This window comes from Adiantum capillus-veneris, chromosome 1 (genome assembly GCF_014529385.1).
Source record: "Adiantum capillus-veneris isolate H3 chromosome 1, ASM1452938v2, whole genome shotgun sequence".
Taxonomy (NCBI): domain Eukaryota; kingdom Viridiplantae; phylum Streptophyta; class Polypodiopsida; order Polypodiales; family Pteridaceae; genus Adiantum; species Adiantum capillus-veneris.
This window is the reverse complement of record NC_140931.1, coordinates 178,704,503-178,729,842: the sequence shown is the minus strand read 5'-3', so window position 1 is coordinate 178,729,842 and position 25,340 is coordinate 178,704,503. Positions and strand designations below refer to the sequence as shown.

Here is a 25,340-nt window from a genome sequence, read left to right as displayed (position 1 = left end):
GTCAATTTGATTGAAATTTTTTGTGCCTATTCTTGTCCTTTTGATCTTCAACATATCTTCAGTTTCTTCACTGAGCTTATTTGCTATTTATTATTAATTTTTGATCAGTTTATTGAAAAAATCAAAGAAAATAATAAGACGTGCTAAAAAAGCAAAGCAAAAAATCAATAATTAAGAAAATCCATTGGAAAACACTGCCTTATTATTTTTTGGTGGATTTCTTTCTTTTTAAGTCCCAGTATAAAGAAAATAACAAAAAAAGGCCATTTTTTGATAGTATATACACTATTTACACTCAACGGGAAGATCTCATCAGTTATATTTTCCCTATCGATGATTTTGTAAGGGTATTATTAGGTAATTTTGCAAAAAAATCACACGTTAATGTCCAACTTTTGCCCCCCCCTCTCCTTCAAACATTGCCCTTAAATACTTAGTTCCCTTCTATCCCTCCTAGATGGTGTACTTCGGAACAACTGTGTGCATGGGTCGAACAATTGTGTCTATGCATAGCCTTAGTTGGCTCTACCATGCTTGGAAGATCAATGCAATTCAAATCATTATGCTGTGCAAGAGTTGGGTCTTTAGTAATTAACTCAAGGGTCTCTGAGGTCGAGGTTTTCTTTTGCTGTTTCCCAAAGAGCAAATCTTGTAGCTTGTGTGCTCTTTTTGCTTTATTGTACCGTCAGGATGCTTTGGCACACTGATTTCCTTAGCTATCGGTATCAATGATGACGGTGGTTGAGATTTAACTCGCCATTCGCATCTTGGTTTTTCTTTGATAAATTGTTGTGCTTCAGTGCTTTGAGACTTAACTCTCCATTGCTTCATCGGCTTTACAATGTGCATAGAAGATAAGTGCTCTTTTTTCTTCCAAATCCATCTTGTGTTAGGTTCCTTGCTTGAAGATGCTCTTCTTTGTGTTTTGAACCTTCGAACCTTCTTTGGTACAGTAGATGATGTTTTGGCCACCCAAATTTGAAATGCCTTGTCCTTGAGTTGTGCTTTTGGTACCCAGATATGCTGACTCCTTGCATGCTACTTGTAGCATTTGCTTGTTTATAGGATAGAGAAGATCGATTTCTTCGTGGTTTGTTTTGCTGGTAATCTCTTTTCCATTCTTCTTTGCTTGGTGCAATTGGAACAATGAGTTGTTCGCCTTTAGGTAATAGCTTGAGTGATTGGTATTCCAATCTAATATTGCTTTGTACGTCCACATCCATGAGATTCCAAGAATCATCATTTCATTCACGTGTTCATCTGGTAAGCATACGAACTGATGAGGGCATGAAAATCCATGTACTACCACATTTAAGTTGACTACTCCCAGTGCCGGTGTTGGGTTCTTGTTGCATCCTTTGATAGCCAATATTCTCGATGTCAATGAGTGATTCGTTGCTTTCTTGTATGTGGAATAACTGACTGCATTTACTCGAGCTCTTGTATCCACGAATGCATTTGTGCTATGATTGTTCAGCTGTACTTTGATGCGAAGGTCCATTCCATCTAATAACCATTCATTATCTGTTGACACTGCATCCTTCTCTAATTCCCATAGTCGTTCACCTAGTTCCAGAGTGTTGATGGGAATATGTATTTGTTGATTTTTGAGAGCATCTTTCCTCTTGAGTACGCGAAACCGAGCTTCCTCTTGGGCTTCATCAACGACCTGTTGTCGTTTCATCCTTCTCTGTTTTGTTGCATGCATCTTTTCTAGCAGTTCATTGGTTAGTGGCAAATTGTACTTCTTTAAATGGCATCCACTAATCCAATTAGCCATTGGTTCACCATCTAGAGTGGACAACTTAACTGCTCCACTTGGGGATACATCTTCAATGATAAATGGTCCGTTTTCCTTTTTCTTAAACTTAGGAATGTGTTGCTTAAGGGAATAGATTAAAACTAAGTCCCTTTTTTTTGACGGTTTTGGTGACTAGATGGGAATCAAAAAATTGTATTTGTTTCTGCTTTTGTGCATAGATGTGAGCTACAGCTGTTAGCCTTTGCTCATCCAGTTTTTCTAAATCTTCAAGCCTCTCTGACAATTCATGTCCAGTCCACTCAAGGTCCTTAGCTACCTTTAGTGTTGGCACTAGAAATTCTATCGGCAGTATGTCATCAAGATCATAAACAAGGTTAAAGGGTGTAGCATTTGAAGCCGTCTCGAACGAAACACTATAAGCTCATAGAGCAGCATGGATATTCATTTCCTAATTAGTCCGTCCTGAACTTACCACTTTAGTCAATACCGAGCTAAGAATTTTATTCGTGTGCTCAGCTTGTCCGTTTGCTTGTGGATGATAGAGAGCCAATTTTTTATGGATGACCATAATTCATTAAGCAGATACTCAGTTACCTCATTCAGGAAATGAGTTCCCCTATCACTGACAATTTGTATTTGCAGTCCATATCTTGTGAAGACATTCTCATACAAGAATGCGGTTGTGGTTCTGGCATCATTCTTTTGGGTTGCTTTAGCCTTTGCCCACTTGGTCAAATAGTCCATAGCTACAATGGTATATTGAGCTTGGATTCTATAAGCAGGCGGTTGTATTGGCCCAACAAAGTCTATACTCCATTTTGCAAAAGCTCTAGCTCCGTCATTGGTTTTAAAGGCATGCTATCTACACGTGTTGGCATTTTTGCTTGTTGACATGCATCACACCTTCGAACATATTTTTTGATACATGCAAAAAGTGTTGGCCAACATATGTCTGCCATTAAGATTGCTTTTGTGGTGGTTTCACTAGAAAAATGACCTCCAACTAATCCAGCATGTGCTTGTTCTATAATGGTAATATATTCATCTTCATTTGCACAAAGGCGCAGATGTTGATCCTTTCCTCTTTGATACAATTGGTTTCCAATAAGAGCATAGTCTCTTGCTTTAGTTTCAATTGCTCTTTGTCGACGTTTACTCATATCCTCAAGAAATGTTCAGTTTGATAAGTAAGCAACTAGATAGTTATTCCACTTAAGAACGAGTGATATTTGGAACAATGCCACATGAGGTATGGGTGCTTGTTTTTGGCATTGATGACATTTTTTTACAAATAAGTTAACATCACTTCTCATGGTTGGTCAAAATACTCCAAGTCTTAAGATCCGTTGCATAGTTTGGTCTTCCGCAAAGTGAAGTCCCACTATGGTAATATGTGCTTGACTTAGGTATTGGCTTTTCTCCTCAGGATTAATACACTTCCATCTCGATTTCTTTTGTATAGCCTTCCAGCTAGTAATTGATACATAGTTGATTGCTCAATTAATCCGGTTGTAATAGGAAGTGGTATTTGAGAATCCACTTGAGCTATGGTCATCAATGATACCATGTTTTTTGACCATCGAAGTATCATTTCCATGGAGAATAGATATTCATCTGGTAGATCATCGTCTACTCCCTTTGGTGGTTTTCTTGAAATAATCATTGATAAATGATTTGCTCTTTGGTGAGTGGTGCCCTTTTTCACAACTACAGTGAAATCAAATTTCAAAAGAATGATGAACCATTTCACTTTTCTTCCTGTGTTGCATGGCTTGTTGACCAAGTACAATAAGGCTTGTGGTCCACAAGAACACAAATTTGTTAGCTAATAGGTAATGTCTATTTTTTAATGGCATAGATCATTCCTAATCCTTCCCTTTCGGTGGTTGTATAGTTTTTCTTTGCCATATTCAACTGTCTACTAGCATAAGAAATAGGAAAATCAATTTTCCCGTCTCTTGGTTGAGCTAGTATACACCCAATGGAAAAATTGGAAGCATCTACATGTATGTGGAATATCTTATTCCAATCTGGTGCTTTCAATATTGGGTGAAGGATTCTTCACACTCATCAATCCATTCAAAGAGTGTAATCAAGCTGTACATGGGTTTTGCAATTATAGCGTACATGTAAATGAATCGTCTGTAATATCCACAATGTCCCATGAAAGCTTGAATCCCTTTGACTGTTATCAGTTTAGGCAATTCAGCAACAACATGAATTTTATCCATATGAGTAGCTATGGCATTTTTAGACACTATATGTCCAAGAAGGTTTTCTTTGTCTGCCCATAAATGTGTACTTTTCAGGATTTAAGCAAATCCTATAAATTCTACATTTTTTGAAGACCTTTTTGAGGTGTCCAAAATGATCAACTCAGATTGATGAATATACACATAGATCATCCATATATACTTCCAAAAAATTCCGACGGTATTCCTTAAAATCATGGCTCATCAATCTTTGAAAGGTAGCAGGAGCATTACTTAACCCAAAGGCATAATCCGATAGGCAAAAATATCCCATTCAGTTGCAAAGGCAGTTTTATGCTGATCTTTGGGGTCAACCAAAAGTTGATTGTATCCCGAAAACCCATCTAAAAATCTCTAAGCTTCTTTGCCTGCAACTCGTTCTAAAGCATGCTTAGTGATTGGAAGAGGCAAGTAGTCTCTAATGGTGGCTACATTCACTTTCTTGAGATTGACACATACTCTTAATTTTTCATTTTTCTTGGGTACTACCACAATTGGAGACACCCAATCTATGTGTTCAATTTCATAAATGAGTTCGGATTCCTTTAGCCTTTTTATCTCTTCTTTGATCTTCCTGGCAAATGTTTCATTACAAGTGTATGGTCACTGTCTGCTTGGTTTCGCATTATCTCTCATAGGTATAGTATGCTGACAGATTTCTGGATCAATACTCTTGAGATCCTTATAAGACCAAGCAAAGACATCTCGGTATTCTTTTAGTAAGCTTAAAAAAAGCTCTTCTTCTTCTTCAGGTCGTTTGCAATGTAAGCAGGTCTAGGATCTCTTCCTAGTTCGGCCAGATCTATCTTTTTTGCGTTTTTAAGTCCTTTGTAGGACTCGCCCTGTCTTCTTAGTTCTTTAACAGGTTGTTCGACTATGATCATTTGGTTTTGGAGAGTATTTTTCTTATAATAGGATAGAACACTCATCATATTTTTACCTTCCTCCTTGGTGGTTTCCATTTCAGTGGTATAAATCTCCTTCAGTGCTTTCTTTAACTCTTGATACTTCTTTCTTCGTTCAACTCGTGTCATGGTTGAATCTTTGTCATGGTATTTAGGTTTTGCTTGAGTATCCTTTCTCGTTTTTTTTGATGTTTTTGATATTTCTTGCTTTTTGTTTAAAGGATATCTACCAATGATTTTGTCTTTGACACAATCATGTGCATCTATTTGCATCAAAAACTGTGTTCTATTAGAGACTGATGGCATGGGTTTAGATTTCAAGTTTCTGGTGTCTCTTTTTCTTCTATACCATTTCTATCTTTTCGGTTTCTGATTTGGAAAGTCAAAAAACTTCCTCCCCTCCTTTCATGAGTAGTTTAGCTCTCACATGTTCTTTTCCCGACCCCAACTTATTTGAGGTAGCTGAATGTTTTTCTATCTCGTCTGTTGCATCATAGTAGAGGTCTGAAAAGACTTATTGAGATTTCATTAAGTCCTTGATTCTTGAATTTCGTATTCAATGTGAAGGGTTGAGATCATTTGTATGGAAATTATGTCATAGCCGTTCTCATTGTAAAATTGAGTAGGCATAGACGCATTCACTCATATATCCATTGTTGCTAAAATTTGAGTCCACTCAAATGGCTCAAACAAATGCTCCGGGAAGGGTTCAGGTACAAAAGCTTCATCTGTGCAATCCCTTTCTAAGATACATTCCTCTCGTTTTAAGCTCCCCTTTTCTGAAGCTCCACATGTCCAAATAGGTGTCTATTTTCAACCAAGATGGAAGCTTTGTTTCAGCCGAAGAGACCGAGTCAAATTCTTGTATGGGCGTTTTCATGACATCTCTATAAATGTGATCTTTTAGATTAACCCTTGTTATTGATCCCACTTGCTTCAAGTACAAATAATTGTTTCTCCAATCCTGGATGAGTTGTACTTGTGGCATGAAAGGTCTTCCTAAGATGATTTCATAATTGAGTTTCTTCCCAAAGTCCACTATTGTAAAAATATGTTGATAATCAATTCCACGGGAACTAACTATCACTTTTTCAAGCAGTCCTAAGGGGTTTTTGATGTGTCTATCAACCTATTGCAATTTAATTGGAGTTTGTCCAATGGTTGGTTTCCCCATGATTCACACACTGCCGTCATGGCTATGGCTATATATCACAATTGTCTCCTAAGTCAATAGCATTTGATACACACTCTTCTAGGGTCATATGTTTCTTGCTATACAATATAGCATGAAGTTCTTTGTTTAGCAGTCTCTCTAGAAACAATGATACTAATCTTTCTTCTGCACGTATTTCTAGTTCTGGGCATCTTGCAATGTATTGCTTCATTCTAGTTGCACAATCCCTAACAAACTCACCTTGTTTTTGTTTAAAGCTACAAATTTGAGCTACCTTGTTATGTTTGATCCCTGTTTTGAAACATGCAGCTACATATCCTTGAGCTAATGTATTTAAGTCCATGATTGACCTTGGTGGAATGTTTTGGAACCATGTAAGTGCTTTTCCTTCTAATGTTATTATAGATCCCTCAAATTGAGTATGAAAATCAAATGCGTTCTGCTCTTAGCACTTGCTTAAAGCTTGCTAAGTGGTCATATGGATCCCCACATCCACTGTATTTTCTGACCCATTTTTTGAAAATCAACTGGTCTGACACGTCTATTTGGTTCAACTCTCGGTCTCCTGATAGTTGGTCCTCTCCCGAGTCCTTCAAACCATTATGTTGGAAATAGTGACTCATGTAGCTCTGGACTGCTTTAGTGTCAGACGGTTTTCTTTGCGATGAGTAGGTTTAGGTTTTTTAACATTACTCCCAGAAGATCTCTCACGGAGTTCCTCTCTTGGAATAGTTTTTGGTCCTTGACCCAATATCCAATCTCTAATGGAGTACCCTTGGTATTTGGTTTGTTCCACCTCCTTAGGACTCATTATAACAAAGTTATTGTTATAACAATCCTTAAATAGGTAGGTTGGTAGATCTGTTGAATCCTTGTCTTTGATTTTGAAGATATAAATGATCTTCATGGGTGTTAACTGTCTTGATTTGGCATGAGAAGTCCATAGAAGATCTTTGACATTACTATCCTCCCAACAATAGACTCTGATCCTAGGATTATCCGTGCTAAGCCGTTTCAAAGGCTTCAAATCAACTGATTATATCCCTCGAATTCTAAAGTAGGTGGTCCTTCTTTTGCTGCCATATCTAGAATTACGATATTTACTTCTAACCCCCATTTGTCTATCACATCAGGGTTTTCAACTTGTAAATACGGAGTTTCGTTTTTATCCATGTATATTTTTTCTTGTTTGTTTGCTCTGATTTCCTCTTCAACCTCTATGTCGTGGTCATCAATGCGAATGGCATACTCTTTATTAGAATCTAGGTAAACCTCAGCTCCATGGCCATTAGTTTTATAAAAGGTGAGTAGGTGCTTATATCGCACTGTCATTTCGGTTCCTGAATGAGTTGAATAGAAAGACATTTCAGATGTTGATTTTGAAAAAGTGTATGAGACTTTTTCAAAGATAGTGTCCAAGTGATCGCCTTGTTTCACACTCTCTTTGTTGGATACTCTCCTAGCGATCTCACCAAATATGCCTTGGTTTGCTAGTATACGGCCAGATCTAAGGTTCATGTAGACTTGTGAAGCCTTAGATAGAGTACTTACCATCGGATTGACTTGTTATCAGTTTCTTCCACTTGACTTGATCGCAACTCCTTTCAAGCTTTCAATTCCTTGTTTGCAACCTGATTCTTGTATTAATTTTAATCAAGTTAGCTATTCTTTCACAAAGATTGTACAATTTTTGCTAACTATTGTGGCTGGTTTATGTGTATCACTTCAATTTGAGCTAAGTGAGTCAGCAATTGAAACTTTCAAATTCTACTTTTGCAAAAAGCCAAAGGACTAATCTGCAACTTGGAAACTGAGTGAACATGTACTCATTTGGATCTGATTGAACCCAAAATTGACTGGTGGCCTTGTATTATGTTGTTCTAACATTGTACAAGCTCAAAAGTTCAAAATTATGTCTCTGCATATCAGAAGTAAATAATCACGATTATTTACTTTTTTCAAAATTTTTTGCACTTTTTAGCTTGTTTTGCCAAGTATCAACTTGTTAAGGTCTCTGGACAAGTTTCACTGAGTTTGAACAAAATTTGTCCAAGTTATCAACTATTTCGTGTCCACAGACTCAGTTTTCTCAAGAATTTGGCTTAAGTCTCACTTTTGTGATCCAAATTTCACTAAATTTGATTTGTATGGTCTACTTGATATGCTTGACCTTGTGGTACACTGAAATGTGAAAAAATGTCTAATTTTATAGTATATATAAATAATCGTGATTATTTACTCATGGTATTCTTATGCAATTTTTTGTCACAATATTGACACAAAATGGTTAAGCAGAACAACTTAAGCTCCCTAGCCAAGTTTCATCAAAGTTGGATAATCCCTGTTCAAATGGTCAGCAGTTTTGTGTTTACAAACCGATTTTACAAAATTGGTCACAATTTTCACTCCAATGATCCAAATCTTACCAAATTTGATTTCTGGGCTTAATATAACATGCTAAAACTAGTGGTATGTTGAGTTGGTAAAAAAACTTGAAAAATGGGACAAAAGTAAATAATCGTGATTATTTACTACTAATAAATTTTTACATCTTTTTGGTCAACTGAGCATGTACACTTGTTTATCACTTTAATATAAGTCTCCGAGTCAAGTTTCACTAAGTTTGATTTTTTTTTTTTCAATTCACACTCAAGTTCTTGACAAAAAGTATAAATTTCAGTTTTAACCAAGGTTTTGGTCAGTTTGGTGATCCAAATTCCATGGGCCTTTACAAAGACGTTTGTACACATGCATAGAGTCTCTAGTACCAACTTTGGTCACTTTTGAGCTGAAAGTAAATAATCGTGATTATTTACTTTTGATCCTAAATAAACACTTTTTTCAACTTTTTCAGTGGACAGTCTTTATATGATCTATTTTAAGCCTCTGAGTCAAGTCAAAACTTAATTTGGCCTAAAATGTCAAGAAAAAGTAAATAATCTAAGTTTTTGAAAACTCTTGAAAATTTTACCTCAAATGCATCCTTAAGCTTACCCACTGGTTCATTCAACTTTTAAAGCATAATTTTCAGCTAGATTCAATGTGGTTGACAATCTTTTGGTGTTGTTTCCAATTAAAGACTTGAAATTTTGCAACTTCACATAAACAACTCGCAAGTGATTCTTTTGGATAGAGCAATGTTCTAAGATCCCACCTTGGATTCTACTTACTCAACTCTTAGATTCTACTACAATGGGGTTGTGGAATGTGTCCACAAACACTCGTTTTCTTGTTTTTTATGGTTTTTTGAGCTTCGATCTTAAGACTTGTCTCGTCCATCAATCATTCTCAAAATCTTAATTTAATTTACAATCTTAAAATCTTAAAAGATACTTAGCAAGTACAACCTACTTTCAAGCTACCTCTACACAGCAAAAGACGACAATTTTAAGCTATGCGGTTTTAAAAATAAAAGTTTTGACTCTAGGTGATCTTAGAGGAAGTTAAAGGAAAACTACACAAGACACTTGTGTTTTTTCCTAGTTTAGGTCTCTTCGATTCCCGACAGCGGCGCTAAATGTGGGACGGGTGTCTAACCTCACTCCTATCTTATTGCACACATAGCGAGAACCAGGCAAATAATTGTCAATCCATGGGACGAAGCTGATTCGACTAGTGCTACAAGAAATTGTCAATCTCTTGAAAAACAACATACAACTCGCATCTAACTCAAGCTACACTCAAATGACAGAAATCATCAAGAGCTAGTCGCTAATTGACAAACAAATCATAACCGTTACAGCATCAAACAACATCCAAATGTTATGAAACTTCTAGGACATGTTTATAAGACTTAAGTCCACATGCTTATGGTTTCAAATCTCACTTTAGGTCAGCTGCAAAAATCGTGATATTTAACAGTAGTGAGTTTTTGACTTGGTCTTTTATCCAAAATGCATCTAAATGCTTCGTAATGATGCTTCAATACCCCACCTATGCTTACTTTGTGATTTCTTAGCTTAAATTCCTACTTATGATGAAATTAGGCCGAGGGTCGGCGACACCAAAAGCTATGAATTATCATGAAATGTATATATCAACGTATAAAGCTCTTACGAGCGGTTGCAACGTAACAGATGTCATTGCAATGTGATAACGAGAAAGGGAGTAGGAATCGTGAGAAGGAGAGAATTGAGCGATGTTAGCTCACGATGTGTTCTATTATCCAAAAACTTGCAAAATACTTACAAAAATTGGCTTTTATACCTTAGCCAAGGTTTCTGTGGTCAAAACTAATAATCTAGGAGCTCTAACTAAAGATAGGTTGATACAATCTGGAAGCTTGTAGCTTCGGCTCATCAATTACACTGTTTATCTGGAAAGTAGGAGTTACAACTTTCCCGATTCATCAAAATATTAAGTTCTTTTACAATAAAAACTCCAGAAAATGTTATCCGAGTTAGCTTGCTGCTAACAAACTCTTAACTTCAACAACACCAACAATGACTTTCTCTTTATCAGGGAGTAAGGTATGGAGAGAGCTTTTTAAAAAAATTTTTACTTGCATTAGCAAAAACAAAAAAGCTTTCTAGAAAGCTGCCTCGTGGAGAGAGCTTTAGGAGTTGTGTGTGTGTGTGCGTGCGCGTGTCTACCTCCCTCCCCTCCATCCCTCTCTCTCTCTCTCATATATATATATATATATATATATATATATAGAAATATAGAAATATAGATATATATACATATATATATATATCAAAAAATATCTACTACCTCCGTCTACCCCCCCGGAGAGAGAGAGAGAGAGAGAGAGAGAGAGAGAGAGAGAGAGAGAGAGAGAATGTGTGTGTGTACATATCTATGTATATATATGTTCTTATATATATATGGTCCCCTTAAGGAGGTTGTAGCCGAACGGCACGTAGAGCACATTCCACAAGAAGTTACAGTGCCTCTGCACGTCGTTTAGCTACAACCCCCATTAAGGATTTTATATATATATATATATATATATATATATATAACTCTCTCTCTACCCCCTCTTGCTCTCTCTCACTATCTCCTTCTACCTCCCTCCCCCCCCCCCCCCCCCCCCCCTCCTCTCTCTCTTTCAGTCATGCTTAAGCTCATGCTTAAGTGAGCGCGAGAGCGCGAGAGAGAGAGAGAGAGAGAGAGAGAGAGAGAGAGAGAGAGAGAAATAATAAGAGAGAGAGAGAGGGGAGAGAGAGAGAGAAATAAAGAGGGTAAGAGGGATGAGAGAGAGAGAGAGCAAGAATATATATATATATGTATGTATGTATATGTGTGTGTGTGTGTAACCCTTAAAAGGTGTTGTAGTCGAACGTGTGTATATATATATATATATATATATATATATATATATATATATATATATATATATATATAGAGAGAGAGAGAGAGAGAGAGAGAGAGAGAGAGAGAGCTTCCTCCTGAAGCTCTCGCCACGAGGGAGCTTTCTGAGGGATTTTTCTGGGAAGCTTTCTTTAATTTCTGCTTCTGCAAGTAAAAATTAGAAAAAAAGCTCCCTAAAAAGCTTCCTAAAAAAGCTCTCTCGATTCCCATCCCCTTCACTGGGTCCTTGAGTATGTGGACCTTTGTTATTATTTGCTTCATGATTGTCATCATAGTTATCTCCACTAACACCTTTGTTTTCAGCTTCAACATAAGGAGGCTTGATGTTTTATGCCAAACATTTGAAATCATATAAAATTGGCCATTACGTAGAGGGGGATTGGGATGTACCTGCTGATGTCTCTACAGAGGAAAGAGGTGAACAACGGACGACATAGAACTAAAAAGGCCATGCTGCATGTATTGTTGTGATGCATTAGGAAGGGAATGCGATATAGGAGGGCCTCTTTATTTGGCAGTTTAAGGAAATATTTAAAACTTAAGCAAGCTTTGACCAAGGGCTAGAATGGAGGGGTAGATAGCGTAGACATGCCTTTACAAAATTACTTTTGCTTATTTTCTTGGAGAACATTAGGAAATTTCGGAGGTCATTTGGAGGGCCATATGAAGAGAGAGAAAAATAGAGCGCGTCCAATGAGCACGAAGGCTACGTTACGTAGGAAAGTACGTGGAAAGACTCAAAAAATAGGAAAATAGCATAAAACTTTCACGAATCTAGGATTGTAGCATCGTAATTTCTTTCCTTTTACCGAGCTTTTAGGTGCTTGCATGTGGTCCCACTTCTGATATTCTCTTATGGTCATTAACGTACTAAAGGGTGACCATTAATCCCGCACAAGATATTGGAATTCTAAAACACTTTCCCTCCATTAGAATGCTTTCAAAGTGAATCTCCCTCCACTAAAGCTTTTCTCTGAGAGCTATGGCGTCCACGTCTTCTCGCCCAAGAGGCTCCAGGTGTTTACTGTCTCTCACACCAACAACCAACAACTGCACTTTGCCTAGAAGGCCAAGTACTAGCATATCCTCAATTACAATACCAACTTCAATAAGTGCAGAGAACCAATGGGTTGGACAAAGGATAAACAAAGGTTCATGGGTCCTCATGCAACCAAGAAGACCCAAGAGGTCTAGTGGTATCAACGTTTACCGCTCAGCATGGAAGGCCAGAGTGTTGGATTTCAAAGTTGAAATCGGCAAAAGATCTGTAAAGGAAGTTCTTGTTCAGCATGTGTTTACCCATCCTGAGGTGATAGCAAACGGTGGAAATGTATCAGATATACATCCACCACGTTGCAATTGTAAGTACTCTTGACATGTGAACTTACTGATACTCTCATTATAACTTTTCTTATATATTTTGCAATGTTTCTCCCGCTTGTTATGAGCAATGTCTCCATTCTTCACAGCTCAATTACATTAGATTTGTCATTTGTACTTATTGATACTCTTAGTTTAACTCTTCTTATATATATTGCAGATGTTTATCCCTCTTCTTATGAGCAATGGGAGCCTGTGGAGTGCATAATAGGCCTCTTCCATGTTGTTCATGCCCACATTGGTTCTCTACAGTATTCAGGTAGGAGCAACAAAAGACTGGCTGATGAGGGAATCTTTTTTTATGACCACTTTTACCAACTCAGCTCAGGGAATAAGAATGGCATGTTGGTGAAAGTGCCTCTACCAATCGATTGGAACACTGTGGACTGGCCAGTTCCCGAGGAAACAATGGTGGAGGCAATGCGAAGTAAGCTCTACAAGGATATACAAAGGTCTCTACGTAGCTCTATTCCCACCAAACTGGTTAGAATTGCAAACTTCTGTCCTGTTGCACTCTTCATAGAGCTGTTTCATAGCTACAACATCCGAGTTACGAAAACTATGTTCATGTGCAAGTCATTTCAGCAGTCATCCTGTGACAAACTTCTTGACAAAGGATGGTATGCAAAGTAAGAGATTGGTTTATGGTGCGAGGTCGCGCTTGATACTCTAGTTGTCAAGTACATGATTGCAAGCCAATCACTGTTACTCTCGTTTTGGTATATGCGATCACAAATGCTCAACGGTAATTACATTCCTATGGACCAGGTTTCTGCAGGTTTGGAAGATAATCCTGCTGTGGATGTGGAAGTGATTGATAAAGAGCATGGCCTACTGTTGGTGGTTACAATAAGGGAGCTATGCAGTCTTCAGCATTTGCGGCATGACATAATTGAAGAGTCAATGGACAAGGACCTGTCAGATTTTTCCTTTTTCCTAGCTGGCCGTAAGGTGATGCGGAGATGGGAAAAAGATATTTTGTGCAAAGAGTTGGATGGTCGGGTTGAAGTAGTGTCAATGTAACAGATATTCTTGTGAACCCAAGTGTATACAAATGACTTTCAAGACATGAAGTTTATTGAGCTCATTTTTCAATTGTGCCCTGTGAAAAAGTGTGCTTGAAGTACATTTCTTTACCATGTCAAATCTCTCTCTCTCTCTCTCTCTCTCTCTATGTTAGACAAGACAAAGACATGATAGAAGAGTCATCTTAATTCATTAGAAAGTACAAACTCGTCCGTGAACAATGGACTGAGATACAATTTCTGTAAGTATGGAATCAGAATGTCTTCAAGGTAAAAATCGAAGGAATGCCCCTCGAAAGAAGGTGGTGAGACAGTTGTTCCCGGCGGATTTAGTTCTCTCTTTTTAGGAGTATCATCAATTAGTAGTGTATTAGTTGCATCAAAGGGTACATCGATTTGGCTAAACGGTTTGTACAAAAGAGGTAAGTGTGGTTTTTTTAGGGTGGTAGTGGCCCTCAAAGGTAACGCATTTTCTTTGATTATACAAAAAGGCAAAATCTGACGTGTGAGCGTGGCATACACTACAAACTATTGCAACTAGTGGCGACAAGTTTTGCCTTTGCATTGAAGACCATATGGCAACTCTGAAGTGCGGAAGAAGAAACTGAATAAATTCCTTGGTTCCTGGACGAACCACGACTCAACAAGTTCCCATCCGAAACGTTTGCAAATCCTCAAAGGGTCCTCTGTCACCGAGAGGCACCCGCATCAGCAGCAATCCATTGACGTCCAAGATAATCAACCTCTGTAAAAGTTGACAAGTACATATAAGTAGTTAGAAGCTGAACATATTTTGCCATACTTGAATAGACATTACTGGAACAACCGTATCTACAGGTAGCAAGGGTCCATACTGGGTCTCTGTAGTGTTCATGTCGTTGTTGCTCTCCTCTGCTTTATCTTCATATTCATCATTCAAATCTTCATCAGGGGTCTCCCCCATGGCTCTTTCTGCCTCATTCAAGGTTTCCTCCAAGGTCTTTTCCTCTCCCTCGGTTGATCGGCTTGCCTCATACATCCTTGCCTGATCCATATCATTTTGCTCATCCCTAGGCTTGCTTTCCTCATCCATATCCTTTTGCTCATCTATAGGCCTGCTTTCCTCATCTTGGGTTTCAGCCATATGCTCTTTTGGCTCCTCCACTGGCTGACTTGGCTCTTTCATTGTCTCCTTTGGTTGTACACTAGCACCTTCCATATGCTCATTTGACCTTTCCTCATTCTCGGCTCTTTCATCTTCTGTTGATATGACCCCCTCGGCCCGTTGTGATTCCACTGTATCGGATGTAGGGGTTTGTCGTGGTGGCACGTCATGTTTTGTTAGATCAATAGTGCGGTCATCCAAGCCGCTATCTTCAAGCTCTCTGGGGCTAGACATAGTAAGCAGGTGTTGTATTAAACTTACCCGGTATCTTTGCAAATAATCATATGTGTAGTTTTTTAAAGCACTCTGCAAAATTGAAAGACCACATGGTGAGAATTCTTTTATAGACTAAACCAAAACTAACTGAATGCATTACCAAATGGGTACCTAGTCATGAAAGGTTTTAATGCAAAGTAGCTTTGCAGGACATATTCTGCATGGAGAAGACATCTCCAGCCGCAAGAATTTCCATCGGTTTGATTTGGGACAGGTACATCTTTGATTGGGGCCTTGTATAGTTCATACCTTCCACATAGCTTGCCATAGGCAAGCAACAACCTCTTTATACAACTGCACAAAGCAATGTCAAGATGTTAGCATGAGGCTTCAAATTTACATGGATATCTATAAGAAACACTTTCTGATACAAAACACTTACAGCCTAATTTCAGGGTGGGTTCCTTTTATTGAATTGAACACCCACACTACTGGTTGGTCAACATCAAGGCATATGAGACTCCAGTGATGGTTGTTCTCATATGGAAAGATGATGACAGTAACTTCCAGCATAGCACAGTGTGGAAACCAACTCTCAAAGGTCCCAGATGGACTGTTCTTTTGTCTAATAATCACTGACATTTGTGGATCAAGAAGAAACACCTCTGTGTGGGTGTGCAGTGGGAGTTGACTTTTGATCAGGCTGCAGAGACTCTACCTGAGTTAGCAAACCTATTATCTGAGTTTTCAAAGCTAGCAAGATAGTAACACTTACTTAAGACAAGCATAGATAATTGTGTTTGAAATCTGAGCATCTCGATTCTGCAATAAATTAATGTCCACTTTTTCCAGAGCTAGCTTTCTGGCTCCATCTACAAATGGTATCTCTGCAAGCAAACCATCCTTCATTGAAAGTAGAGTTTCTTGATTGCTTGCCTCTATGGACAGGGTCACATTGCACTCTGTTTGCCTCTGAGACTCCACTGCTACTTTTGCTTTCTCCTTAAGCTCTGCTTCCCTCATGTCCTCTGTTTGGCGAGCAATAGTCTCTGCCCTTGCCCTTGTATTCACATCATGTGTGACATCTACAACTGTGAGTTGTGGCACTAGCTCCGGGGGGTATAACAAAATTTCCCTCATTTTCTTATCCTTGCAGACATTGGGGACCAGTAGTTTGTCATACCTCCACCTTATTCTTTTCAGTGTCTCACTATCTTTGTCCATTATAGTAACCCTGTGGGCATGGGCTGCAACAATGGTCATGTCACTGAAGGACTCCAATAGGAAGTCCTCTGCTGCTTCCTGTAGAGCCATTAATGCCACCACCTTCCACCTTTTGGTGCCCCAGGTAGCTTCATCACATATGGACCTCACCATCCTCTGGAAGGGCAGCTTTGGTATGCATAAATCTACACATTTCTGTGCCTTTCTGATTTCTCTGAAAAGTCCCATGCAGGTTTGCAACTTTTGCATCCTTGGCCCTTTCAGAATTTTATTTGGTTTTCCAGGTCTTTTCTTTGGGGTTGCAGATCTACTACTTGCTTTAGATGCTAATCGTGGTCCCTTGCCTGCCTTCCTTGCAGTGGCTTTTGTTCTAGCCATTTCACTGTACACAAAAAGAAGAGTCTCTCTCTCTCTCTCTCTCTCTCTCTCTCTCTCTTCTCTCTCTGTCTCTCTCTTCTCTATCTCTGTCTCTCTCCTTTCTATACCTTAGCATATTTACTCTCTTCTCTATCTCTGTCTCTCTCCTTTCTATAGCTTAGCATATTTAAAGAGAGAGAGAGAGAGAGAGAGAGAGAGAGAGAGAGAGAGAGAGAGAGAGCCCATTACTAAAGGCGCGCGCGGAGCACGTTTTTACCTCAACAAACACCTCCGCGCGCCGTTAGTATAAGGTAAAATAAATACACACACACTCTCTCTCTCTATAACACTCAGACATACACTCGTCAATGTACAGTACTAACGGCGCGCATAGAGACATGCACACCGGTTATGCCTCTCTACGCGCGCCTTTGGTAGAGAGAGAGAGAGAGAGAGAGAGAGAGAGAGAGAGAGAGAGAGAGAGAGAGAGAGAGAGAGAGAGAGAGAGGGTATGCGTGTGTGTGTGTGTGCGTGCTTGTATTTGTGTGTGTGTGTAAGTTATATTTGTGTGTGTGTGTGTATGTTTTATATGTGTGTGTGTGTGTTTGTGAGTGTGTGTGTGTGTGAGTGTGTTTGTGTGTGTGTGACTGTTTGTGTGGGTTATTTGTTACGACTGTGCTTGGTACTGTGACAGAAACAGAGATAGAGAGATAGAGGCAAAGGCAGAGGGAGAGGCAGACCTTCGTTATGTCGATGGGTCGGCTTGCTGTCGGAGACGCAGACGACGGCTCTTGCACTCTCTCTCTCTCTCTTTCACTCACTCTCTTTCACGAGGTGTGGTTTTTCTCTCTCTTGACCTCTTTATATGACGTACAAAAGTATACGGTCTCAATAATGACCGCACGTGTGACAACATGCAAATATACTCTAATTTATAGTGACACGTGGGGCGCCGTCGTGTGTATCCGTTATAAGTGTGATTTTGAGAGAGAGAGAACAATATATATATATATATATATATATATATATATATATATATATATATATATATATATATATATATATATATAGAGAGAGAGAGAGAGAGAGAGAGAGAGAGAGAGAGAGAGAGAGAGAGAGAGAGAACAGATTGTGAGAGAGATAGAGAGAGGGAGAGACACAGATTGAGAGAGAGATAGAGAGAGGGACTCCTTACTCTCAGAGAGAGAGAGAGAGGGAGGGAGAGAGACAGAGTCAGTTTGACACACAAAAAGCAATGGAGGAGACACCTCCTTTGGAGTTCCTGCAAACCCCACCAACAAAAGGTGATCTCTCACTCTTTCTCTCTGTATTTCCAACAGTTGGTACAAATTGTGTGTGTGTGTGTGAGAGAGAGAGAGAAAACCCAGACTATTGTTCAACACATACACCTCAACACATACTTCCATAGACAGAGACACACACAGACACACACACAGATATATACACATTCTCTCTCTCCCTCCCCTCTCTGTCCACGTTACTAACGGCGCGCAGAGTCAACCAAACACTGGCTCCAGCTCTCTCCGCGCGCCTATAGTATAGTTATGACTCTCTCAAAAGGCACGTTTACATCTTTACGCGTCTTTCCCTCAATTGCACTTATGGTGCGCGTAGAGAGTTGCAAAAAGCACTTTTTCGTCCTTGCGCGCCTTTAGTACAAATAGACACATAAAAAGAGAGAGAGAGAGAGAGAGAGAGAGAGAGAGAGAGAGAGAGAGAGAGAGTCTATGTGTATTTTTTTAGTGTTCTTTGGAGAGAGAGAGAGAGAGAGAGAGACTATGTGTGTTTTTGTTTGTGCTTTGGTGAGAGACATATATATATATATATATATATATATATCTATCTGGAGAGAGAGAGAGAGAGAGAGAGAGAGAGAGAGAGAGAGAGAGAGAGAGAGAGACTTGTCATGTTTCCTGATGAATAGGATTAAGGTCCAGTAGGCAGGAGAGGCTGATACCTGATCCAGAGCTTGTGCCAGGATTTCAACCCTTGCAGGCTTTGTTGCTTAATGTATCTGCCAAAAGAACTGTTGACTTTTGTCAGGACATATCTGAAGAAAAGTCAATTGGTGAAGATCAATCAGAGAGGTCACCAGGGCAAGAGGATCCCTCACCCTACAAGGCTGTGGTGCCCTCTACAGTACTTCTGAAGAAAAATACAAGAAAGAGGAATATAGACTTCTCAGATGATGCAGATGTGTTAGAAGGAAGTCCCTGTGCAACTAAATGTAAAGACAAAGAGGATGTGTCTTCTCTGGAAGACCCAACTGCAACTGATGAGAGGCTGTTTGATTTTGCAGCATCTTGTGGTGCTGGGGACAAGTTTGATATAGTTCATTCTATGTTTAATCCAAAGTTTGACATTGAAGACCTGTTAGCTCAGCACAGTAATTTCTTGCAGTCCTACAGAGATAAGTTTGAAGTGATGGTGCAGGTAGGGAGGGTTGTTCTGCCTACTATGACTCTTGTGCATTTAAATGACTGTGGTGGAAAGGGACAGGGACTGAAGAAGTATAGGGAATTACCACCTTCTTGCCGACATTCAGCCTGCCCTTTGCATAAAAAAGAATGCAAACTCATTCAGGAAGCCTTTGGCTTTATGATTTACCTGAACAGCCTGTTTGGATTCCTCATGCAGAATCCTGATGAGGTGTTAGAGGAGCAGGATGCAGCTCCAGATGAAGAATGCGAGGAGACAACTCATATGCAAGAAGTCGAGGAGGTTGAAGACACAGTCGACCTTGAGGTTGAGGCAATTGAAGTACAAAGAAGTAAGATGCTCTCTGTGAAAACCACAAAAATCAAACTTCCATTGGATGTCAGTAACTTCACTGAGAAGCATGCTCAGATGATGTTGCCTGCTGTGCCTGACTTCAGGATTGGAGACAGGACCTATATCTTCTTACATGATGTGCAAAGTGTCTTTTATTTAAGGGAGGATTTATCCCTGGCTATTATTTCCAGAGTCCAAGAGGAGAGGAGTGGATTTGTTTCAGAGGATAGTAGTGATGATGAGGCAATGGAAACATCCAGCAATCCAATGGAATGCCTTCGAAGATGCTTTGAAAAAGCTGAAAAATACAAGGAGACACTACCTGATGAAGCCACCTTCCAAGCAATAAGACAAAGCCTAAGACCATCAACAAGTAACAAAGAAGTGGAGGATTGGTTTAACCATTCAGGTCAGGGGTCAACTACATCTGTAGACCTGTGGCAAGAAAACCTCTTTCTGCAGGATGAGAGCTTCATGGTAACTCTCTCTCTCTCTCTCTCTCTCTCTCTCTCTCTCTTTGTGTCACTTCTGACATGGTATGTGTAGTCTTGGATTGCTGACAAGGATGACTTCCTTCGGCGCCGGACAAGAGAGTATCGAGGAAGGGATGCGGCCCTAGCATAGTACCTTTCAAAGCTTTGCGAGTCGCCGATAGTAGTTTTTCACAATTCCATGTCACAAGAGGGTTCAATAGCAACTTACACATTCAAGACACTATCACGCTTCTTGGGTGGACCGGTGCTGCCCAAAAGTGCAGATAAAGTCATTCTTGTGGACAAAGTGTTTGCTAGAGATTGTTTTGGTTACTGCCCGGGCTATACAGGTGGTCGGGCAGCGTATTACTACACCTACACAGCAATGGCACTAGCTCTTGATAGACAAAACCCAGATGAACTTTTAGAGTATGGCAAACATCTCATGATTCGTTACAAGGGTGACGTGCCAAAAAACAAAATTGAACCTTCAAAATCTTGATACACTTCAAGTAGCAATTGTATAAGATCATGTATTACATAAATTTTGTACAATGTCATCCACTCAGAGTATCTTTCTCCACTTGTGATTCACATACACCATTGTCTCTCTCCACCTTCGTTGACTTTCACGAGCTCCGGAGTTGTTTTATGCCATTGATCTTTTAACTTTTTGTTGTTGTAAATGTCTGATGGCTTGTGCTGTTGTTGAATTTGCCAAGACTTCTTTTGCCTGCATTCGATGAATGATTCTACGATAAAACCATTCAAATAGTTCTCTCAAACTGTTAGCCTTGATTGGAGAGCCACCATGTTGTGTGTGCCTGAAATAAGCATTTCTCGCCATGTAATGAGACTTTTCCATCCCTTGGGTATTCCATATTGCCGGGTTCCCATACTTCTGTATAAAATATGGTAAATGATTGAAGATGATGTGCTGGATATGAAAACAGATTAGTTAGAATGTTTTACAGTCACATATTTGCACATAAGAGAGAAAGAAATACATGATAATACCATGTAGTGAGTAATCTGGGTGTCTGTCCATGCTGTCTTGAATGATTTTTTCTGAAGGTTGAGATTTTCCTTGAACTTGTTCATATCACCTTGTGACCAGTCATCTTTGTCGCACATCAAAAATAGGATGTCTATTGATCGCCAAACCTCAGCCTTCGCGTTACGAGTAGTTGGTTCATGGTCTTTGACTGCAATATGTAGCTTTTTCCAGCTCTGATACTCTACCTTGCTAACATAAGATGTGTTATATATTTTTCCATGTTTTGTTAGCTTTGGATCTCTTGTACCTTGGGGCTTAGATAAAAATCTCCGTGCCTTCACCCCACCGATGGATGGTTTGCATGGGACATCCTTCTCAACAGTTGATCTCTTTTCATCCCGCTGGATTTTCACATTGCCACCATGAAGCCCCATATCCGACAGTACCATTTCTAAGCACTGCAGGGCTACTTGTCGTTCTGCGGAGTTCTTAATCTTCCAAGAAAACCCGATGTATAAGTAGACCAATTTCTCCACAATTCTACAAAAGGCATGCATTGTACAAATGTGGACATTCACAAGTGGTATTTTCAAAACCGGTCGAAAAGCAGGATCCTCAATGTGACGTGTTGGAGCTTTTCTCCACCACTTTGGGTCCATGACCTTTGCAGGCTTCATGCAGAACAAACACGGTGACTTTGCCATTGCACCCATTCCACAATTATACATGCACTTTAATGTTTTGAGGTCACCTGCAAGATGCCACTGAACTTGAAAGTCTCCCCTTCCATCTAGACGTAGTACCTCTCCCTGGTTAGTCTGTCGATCAATCACCTCCGGAATATTAGTTCGATGGAACACCCAATATAGAATCTCATGATCTTCTTTCTTTACCTGCAACACAAAATAAATGAGACTTAAGTAGATGTGAACATTTGAGCTTACCTGAGAATCTCGCTTACCTCAAACGCACCAAGCCACCATATGTTAGATTCTGATTGAACACTAAAATATAAAGGATCATCACTGGGACACTTTGAGAGGGCTCTATTCATTAAAGTAATAGTAACACGCTCTAGCTTTTTCTCTTTAACAAGCTCACACTCATCCAGTTTTAACACAAAATGTAATACCCCACGTGACTCTTCAAATGTGATGTTGTAAAACTCCACCATTCTCTTCTGTAATATCCGCAGGTCCATAAAAATATTGTTGAACTCATCATATGCCATGTTTGCTCCATGGCCACTGTAAGTTGCTTTAATATGAATGGGCTGTCCAAGATAGTCTCCCTGTGCCTCGTTAAGCTGAAGCCTCTCTTTCCAAACACTTGAGGCTGATGGTAGAAGTTTGGATTTTATACCCTTCCTAACAAAGATGGATGAGACAGACTTTTGGATAGCCGAATATCTTCTTTTGCTTACACCAAGTGAATCAAGTGTGCCTTGTATCTCTTTTGCAGGCATTGAGTTCTCTGAAATAAAGCTGTCCACTACATTTCGTTGTAGGACCTTAAACTTCTTGTCATGTACTATATATGCTGCCAGGCTTCTACTTATAAGTGGCTTCAATCTCTTTCCTATATTGACTTTGAGGTCAATGTTTTCCTTGTCAGGATAGATTGAATCTCTACATGAAGACAATGCATAAGTAAATGTCAGAAACTTTGCTTCACTAACACTATTTAGGCACATGAAAACAATGCATAACAAGAAAAAACAAAAAGATTACTTAACTAAGACAATGTAGCCAACCAAGAAGCATCACCTTAATGCTCGGATTCTTTTCTTGAGACCTCCTGATGCAACCTGCAATGTTTCAAGATTGCGTAATTTCTTCTTTCGGATACAACCACCCAAGATGGTGTCCTTCATTTGACAACTTCGCACCTTTCCTTTCAGTTCTTGTACCTCTGTTTTATGTTGCAAAATGGTAACCTGATCTGTAGAATGTAAATGTGAAAGGCGAACAATCTCACATTGTTGAGCTTGGAGAATGCTCTTGTAAGTTTCAGCTTCTCTTGTAAGTGATTTACAATAACCCAGAAGGCCCTTTTCTCTATCACCAGCAAAGGTCAATAAGCTTGTAGGATTGACAAATGGTGGAGACGCATTAGTCATTGGATTCTTAGGGTAGAGAGAGCCTCTCGTCCAGATATCTATGTGTTTAGCTCCTTGAGCTCTGAGCGTGTCTATGGAAGCGGGAGGTATATGTGTGTTTGTTTTACTGCGCTTAATCAATGGTTGGTACTCATTGTCCAAATCAATGTGAAGGTGATATTTGGCTCGTTTCTGGGTAACATTTGTGCCATTTGAGGAGTGCGCCATTAGCCAAATGTGCAGGTTTAATGGAAAGTGAATAGCGGCTGCGCCTTCGTCCCTCCATGTTAGCCTCATTCCCTCCATATTGACGAGGTTCATTCAATGCAACTGAAAAGAGGATTATCCCTCAATCACTACGAACGAATGTTCACAAAAGTAAGGAATCTACTTAAAGTACACTTTTTGAACTTTTACTATGAAAGACCCAGCTCTTTTATTTGCCATTTTTTCTAGAGAGAGAGTGCAAAAAATACATTTTCTTAGAAGGCCCTCCAAATGACCTCCGAAATTTTCTAATGTATATGCAGATTTTACTAGATTTGGTTGGAGCTACTCCCCCCCCAAAAGCACCTTCTTAATTTTCAAATATTAAAAGTTTCACTCTCTTGTTCCCTCTTTGTTTTCTCTCTCTACTTGTTTCTCCCCCTCCAAAAGTTTCCCAAGCTCTCTTTCTCTCCCCTTAGCTGTTGAAAAGTGCAGATCTGTAATCTTTATCCCCACTCTCTCTAAAATGCCCTAACATCTCTCTCCCTCCTCTTCTCATGCTAGGGTATCTTTTTGTAAAGTAGCCTACCCACATCATTCTACCTCTGTAACATCTCCTTCTAGATTTGCAACCTCTCTTTCTCCATAGCTACAACATCTTCTTCTAAACCTGCAACCTCTTCCTCCATAGCTGCAGCATCTCCTTGTAAACTTGCAACCTGTCTCCATAGCTACAACATCTCCTTTTAGATCTGCAACCTCTTTCTCCATAGCTCCAACATTTCCTTCCAGCTCTACAACCTCTTTCTCCATAGCTCCAACATCTTGAGTCTTACAAGATGGTGAGCGAATTTTTTCGAGCGAAGAAAAAAATGAGCAAGTCCCTCAAGAAAGTTATTTGTGAGTTACAGACAAGTGATTTATCGCAGTGCTCATGGTCATATGGAATAAGTCTACATAAAGGCACAACCGGACACTCACCTTATTGTCTTTAGGATGTCCTCACCTTTGTCCACGTGTAAGTGGCTATCATCCCCCTCATCCACACATGGAGCCACCTCAGGAACTATGTGATAAAGAAGAAGCTCCAAAGGAGCTTCTTGACTGGTTGTCTCTAGAACTTCAACCATTGCATCCAACTCAATGTTTGTACTCTCACTTTCATCAACATGATTATCAAAATCATCAAACTTTTGGAAATAGAGACTAAATTGTCTTGATCATTGTAAAGAGGATCATGAGTCAAGGAAGCCCTTCCCCAAGAAAAAGTGCGTTTTTATCCCAGCTTTATGAAAAAAGGTTTAATTTTTCTTATTTTTGCATTTTATTAATAAAGAAAAGACCCCTCCACCTCTAGGCCTATAAGTTTGACCACTCAATTTTAGAGCCTGCCACACCCACCATTTCAGTCCACATGGCAGTTCCCATTTGCTCATTCCTTAGTCTCATTTTTAATCCCATGGAAAATAAAGAGGCCGTTCTATACCGCATTCCCTTCCTAATGTAGAGAAAAGATTTGAAACAAGTTTAGTTTGAACTGCATGTGCATAAAGCAGAGGGCCTTGAACCATTGGTCTCTTGGGGAGGATAATTGCTCCAGGACGTCCTAGAACAACAGTGAGTTTTTGATCCCGAATGCATCTAAATGCTTAGCAATGATGCCTCAACACCCCGCCTATGCTTACTTTGTGATTTTTTAACTTAAATTCTTACTTATGATGAAATTAAGCCGCGGATCGGCGACGCCATAAGGTACATATTACCATGATATGTTTACCTCAATGCGTAGAGCTCTTACTTGCGGTTGCAACACAACTGACGGCACTGCAATGTGACAACTGGGAAGGGAGTAGGAAGCGCGATACAAAGAGAAGTGAGCAACGTTAGCTTAAAAATAACTTACAAAAATTAGCTTTTATACTTTAGCCAAGGTTGAGGGTGTGTGTGTGCTTGTATATGTGTGATGATACTACCTATTGCATTGGGGCCACCCATCCACGGCTTAGAAAACATTTTTTTG

General features: G+C 39.5%; 1 protein-coding gene across 9 annotated transcripts in view; it reads left to right on the top strand.

The window, feature by feature from the left end:
• LOC147466079 (uncharacterized) overlaps positions 1-20,525 on the top strand; it is a 32,761-nt gene extending 12,236 nt beyond the window's left edge. For all 9 annotated transcript variants that reach the window (XM_086523711.1, XM_086523706.1, XM_086523702.1 and 6 more), the window contains one exon: positions 18,698-20,525. In XM_086523711.1, coding sequence (XP_086379837.1) covers positions 19,114-20,091 — 978 coding nt within the window. In that variant the 5' untranslated portion in view covers positions 18,698-19,113 and the 3' untranslated portion in view covers positions 20,092-20,525. The remainder of the gene's footprint in view (positions 1-18,697) is intronic.
• Positions 20,526-25,340: the final 4,815 nt, after the last annotated feature.